The sequence below is a fragment of the Micromesistius poutassou genome, assembly GCF_964030765.1.
Source record: "Micromesistius poutassou genome assembly, chromosome: 18".
In the NCBI taxonomy this organism is placed as follows: domain Eukaryota; kingdom Metazoa; phylum Chordata; class Actinopteri; order Gadiformes; family Gadidae; genus Micromesistius; species Micromesistius poutassou.
The window spans coordinates 8,076,449-8,081,448 of record NC_140288.1 but is presented as its reverse complement, the minus strand read 5'-3'; the positions used below and the strand labels follow the sequence as shown (position 1 = coordinate 8,081,448).

At 45.4% G+C, this 5,000-nt stretch overlaps 1 protein-coding gene across 1 annotated transcript in view; it reads right to left on the bottom strand.

Annotated features, from left to right (window-relative positions):
• The window catches only part of LOC311363073 (troponin I, slow skeletal muscle-like), a 3,567-nt gene extending 1,969 nt beyond the window's left edge, over positions 1–1,598 (bottom strand). Inside the window, exons 1-3 of the mRNA XM_084483000.1 lie at positions 1,443–1,598; positions 1,014–1,145; positions 321–410 (exon numbers count right to left, since the gene is read on the bottom strand). Of these exons, the coding sequence (XP_084339126.1) occupies positions 321–410; positions 1,014–1,145; positions 1,443–1,520 (300 nt within the window). The 5' untranslated portion in view covers positions 1,521–1,598. The remainder of the gene's footprint in view (positions 1–320; positions 411–1,013; positions 1,146–1,442) is intronic.
• Between the last annotated feature and the right edge of the window lie 3,402 nt (positions 1,599–5,000).

Below are 5,000 nucleotides of genomic sequence, written 5' to 3'. Positions count from 1 at the left end.
GTATCCCTTATCAGAAATCAATGAGAGCTGCAGAGATCAGGTTAATGCAGCCTGTCAGGGCATACAGTATATGCTCTGGTTTAACAGGCGGCGTTAACCTGAATCTCTGCAACTCCCATTGATTTCTGATGCAGGATATAAGAATTAAATATATAATATAAGAGGTAAATAAATGTAATCCTTAATGGAAGGCGGATTAAGACTGGAGTGTTCGTTTTTTTGATCTTCAAAGGCTCAGCACTCGCCGAGGGGAGATGGCGAGCTGGCGCTCCATCAACATTCTGACAACTTGTGTTCATTTCCATTACAAAGACACAAACCTCGTTCTCATTCTTGGCAACCTTCACCTCGTGGTCGTATCGGTCTTCATCAAGGACGTCAATCTTTTTATGCATGGTCTTCAGGAGTGCCTGGCGTGTAAAAAACAAAAGGGGTAAGGGAAAACCCGGAACGCTCCATCTTATTGTGAGATGGAACGTGGAAGGAAACAGAGAGCAGAATAAGAGCGCAGTCAGAGGTGATGCATCATCAGACGAGATGTAGGCTAAAAGCCTGGCTTTGAACTTCCGCAGAGCTAGCGGCAAGAGAGCTGTCAGGAAGCCTTTTCAAACTCACGTCTTCATAGAGAGGGACGTTTGGGAAAATATATGTTTACTTGGAGGAAAAATCTAAATGAATTGCATTTAATAAAAGTTGCTTGTTCCTAATATTAACACAAAGTAACAGAAAGTAACAATTGTCTCACTATAAATATCGGCGATAAATGGCCCTACATCTTTCATGTTGCCTGTACATCATCCAGAGTGCTTTATTTTCTGGGAATCTATAAATAGAAATCTATAAACTAGCACCTAAAGGTGTTGTTTCAAAGTCTGTATCAGCGACAAAACAAAACGTAAATAAAACCCCCCCCAAAAAAACAACATAATCTTTTTGTTGTGCCAGCTACAATATTGATACATTCCCCAGTCTCATGCTGAATCAAAAAGGTTAAAGTAAGGAGAGCAAGCTACCTGTAGGTCCTCAACGGAGAGACCGGACAGTTTGAGGGCCGGACAGTTCTCATTGATCTTGGCCTCTCTCTCAGCAGCCTTGGTTGTCTGCTCAACAATCAGCAATGCCTCGGCCTTCCTCAATAGCTTGCCCTGTTGAATAACCACACCTTAATACAATGAATGAACGAATATCCATTGATTATCTATACAAACATCAGTGGCGGAGCTGGCAAACAATACATCCTGCTTGCTAAAAAAATAAATAAATGGTGTCATGCAAAGTTTTGGTTTATATTTGTAGCACTACCGAAAAATATATAGAAGCTGCTCGATACGGAATGAGAGTACACGGCAAGAAGGGCTGATTTGGAAAAAGTCATGGCTGATTTAAAACGAAACCTTATTAACCTGGGGTCTTAGCAAACCTGCCAAATGCTTTAATGTTACCTTCAATAGAAGTCTTCTTGTTGCAGAGTATTTTGATTTTTTCTGAAAGACAGGCAATACATCTGCACATTTACACATACTTTCACACAACTACAAGAGGTGCACACACATAAGGCTAGCTTGATACACAATAAAATAATGTCTTTGATTTACAATCATATAGATTTTGTCGACATTCAACTTCAGTTTCAAAGGGTAAAAGGTTTCAAAGGTTTCATAAGGGTAAAATCTAGAACATCCTTGAAGAGTAAGTGAACCCCCTATGTCAGCTCCAATTAAAATACATAGAGATTTTAAAAAGAAAAATGGTTTTGGTAAGGGCGGGAGATGGGCAAATGCTATCCTATGGTTGTGACTCAAGCCAACATGGTGATACATTTTTAGTACCGTTGTTGTGTATGAGCGCTATAATGAGAGATGTTGTGTGTGATATGTGCCACCTGCTGTGGTGTTATACTAAAAGCTCCCAAAAGATTATCCCCCTCTTGGACTCCTACACAGACACCTCACTGCCAGAGTCCCTTGGTCGCGCCGTCAAAATGACTCGGAAAAGGTACTTTGACGTTACAAAAAGGACCCTGTCAGCATTTGGAGCAGAGTGGAACGTTCACAGACAGTTTGGCGAGGAGTCGCACAAACTTTACTCACGTTTTCCTTAAATTACAGTTTTATTTGAGTAACAATGATAAAATGGCATAGATTACTAAGGGGACAATCATTTAAGATGTATTATGTTTAAAACAAACAAAAAAGGTTTTGTGATTCACTAACTCTTTAATATTTTCGACATTCAAATAACATTGTCGGTTTAATAGACATTCAACACTTTTCACAATTTCAGGCAATGAATGAAACATTAGTTCATTTTCTAAATGCTTCAATGTAATTCAATTATTCAGAAACACATGTAAGTTGTTAGCGTTCAATACATTTTATGTTATAATACAAACTCACAGCAGTGTGTGTGAAAACACTAATTCACCCAATAAAGGGCCTAATGGGATTAGGCAAAGGATTCAGGCTGCATGTTTGGTAGTAAAACCTAATTTGACACACACACACACACACACACACACACACACACACACACACACACACACACACACACACACACACACACAGTTAACCATAGGCCTTATATAATTAGGCCTATTAGTAACATCATTTCACCCCCATGGTTGAAACAATAGAAAAGCATGCATTTTGAAAAAAACTACACAGAAAAAATAGAGCATGCCAAATTAACTGCAGAGCAACAAAGTGTTTTCTTACAGGTCTGTGTCCCAAAATTGAAAGTCACCAACCCAACAAACAAACAAACACATAAAAACAAACAAACAAACAAGAGAGAGAGAGAGAGAGAGAGAGAGAGAGAGAGAGAGAGAGAGAGAGAGAGAGAGAGAAAGATAGAGCAAAACATTTAGTTTCCACCGATGGTCAATAACAAGGACATTCTAATTTCAGATGGGGAAGTGAAAGGTGCCTGTGTGTGTGTGTGTGTGTGTGTGTGTGTGTGTGTGTGTGTGTGTGTGGCGGGAGAGGACTCACCCCTCCGACATGATGGCTGTACTTCCCTTTGGTTTCCTGATGGAGAGCCAACACAGTCTGGTAAGAAATTGTGTGGCCCACATTTGCAGCTGTGCCACCTCACACACGCACACGGCCCGCGCAGCACGCACGCACCGAATGCAAGCATCATGCGATGCGAGGGAGTATTTTTAGACTCGGCTCCTTTGCGCGTTCTGCGTTCTGCGCTTCGCACTCACACACCCCCGCGTAGTAGATGACTTTAGACTTTAGATGTTAGAGATGAAAGATCTGCTAAAAGATGAAATTAATGTAATTGGGTTCCAGTTACCAACTTTATATATATATATATATATATATATATATATATATATATATATATATATATATATATATATATATATATATATATATAGGTGGTAGCTGTAACCCAATTACATTCCCTATAATGACAAGAGCCTGGCCACATAAATGGCTGTACAGAAATTGGAGTGGATCGAAGGCCATCGCCGTGGGACTGGGGGGGGGGTCAGTGCGGCGGTCATCAGAATGTAATGGCGGTGGGCGGCCTGCAAAGCCCTTTTTCAGCAACACTTCTCTTTGTGCCGACCCAAGCACTGCTGTATCTTGTCCTATGATTCCAGAACAGAACTGAAAATGCTATAACGCTATTACCCCCCCCCCCCCCCCCGCCCCCCCAGAGAGAGGGGGGGGGGGGTTAGGCTGTGGACACGACAGGGTCTCTAGGTGGGGATGAAACACAGGACCCCGTAGCGCCCCCCCCCTGCCCCCCCCCAGCCCCCTGTCCGCCTTCATCACAGGCGGGGAATGAGGCGACCCGCCGGGCCGGCCCCAGAGGGGGGGGGGGGGGGCACGGCGGGTTAATAGGGTCCCAGCGAGGGGAAGGTATGACAGCACAGAAATGGGGACAACGGCGAGAGAAGAAGAAGAGGAAGGAGAAGAGGGAGAGGGAGAGGAAGAGGAGAGAGCAGAAAGAGAAGGAGAAGAAGAGGAAGAAGGCGTTTTTCGATGACTCCCCCGGGGGGGGAAAGGATGGAAAAGGATGTTATGGCCGCCTCTTTCTTTGACGGTGTAGAAGAAACGCAACAGAGGGGTTTCAGTTATGAGACCCCCTCCCCCTCCCCTCTCTCCCCCTCCCTCTCCCCTTCTCCAGTAGGGACGGAGTGAGTGTGTGGGGGGGGGGGGGGGGGTGGGGTCACCTACTGTCAGGGCCGGGCCAGCCTGACGCTATCACACACATAAAGGTCAGGTCAGGCTCTAGGGGCCCCCCCTCCCGCCCCCGTGGCCCCTGGTGCCCCTGGTGGTCCTGTGAGAGCCGTGTGCATGCAGATATTCACGCATACTCTCACACACAGCTTCAAACACACGCTCGCTGACACGCGCACGCACGCACACAGATACACACACACACACACACACACACACACACACACACACAGAAACACAGATACACACACACACTCACACACACACACACACACACACAGAAACACAGATACGCACATGCATGAACACACCAACAAAAACACCCCACAGATTCATAGCGAGATATGCAGGTGCGCACACACACACACACACACACACACACACAGAAACACACACACACACACACACACACACACACACACACACACACACACACGCCCCTAGGCCCCTGATAACCAGTGATCAATGGCTTGGCGTCCGGTGTGTATCGCGTGATCGAGGCACGGCGGCACAAGGCCACGTCTTCTGTGGGTCTCTGAGGACGCGGGGCTACAAATCACACCCCCCACGTGTACACACGGCCCCGCGGTCTAATGGGACATCATGAATATGAATTATGAGAGAGCAACGGGAATAGGACGAAAAAGGCCCCATTTTACAAGTGAGCGATCTGACAGCAGTAAAAGCCAGCTTTATTGGGAGAGACTGTAGTAAACATGGAGGGGGAGAGGGGGAGAAAGAGGGGGAAGAGAGAGAGGGGAGAGAGAGAGAGGGGAGAGAGAGATAGGGGAGAGGGAGAGAGAA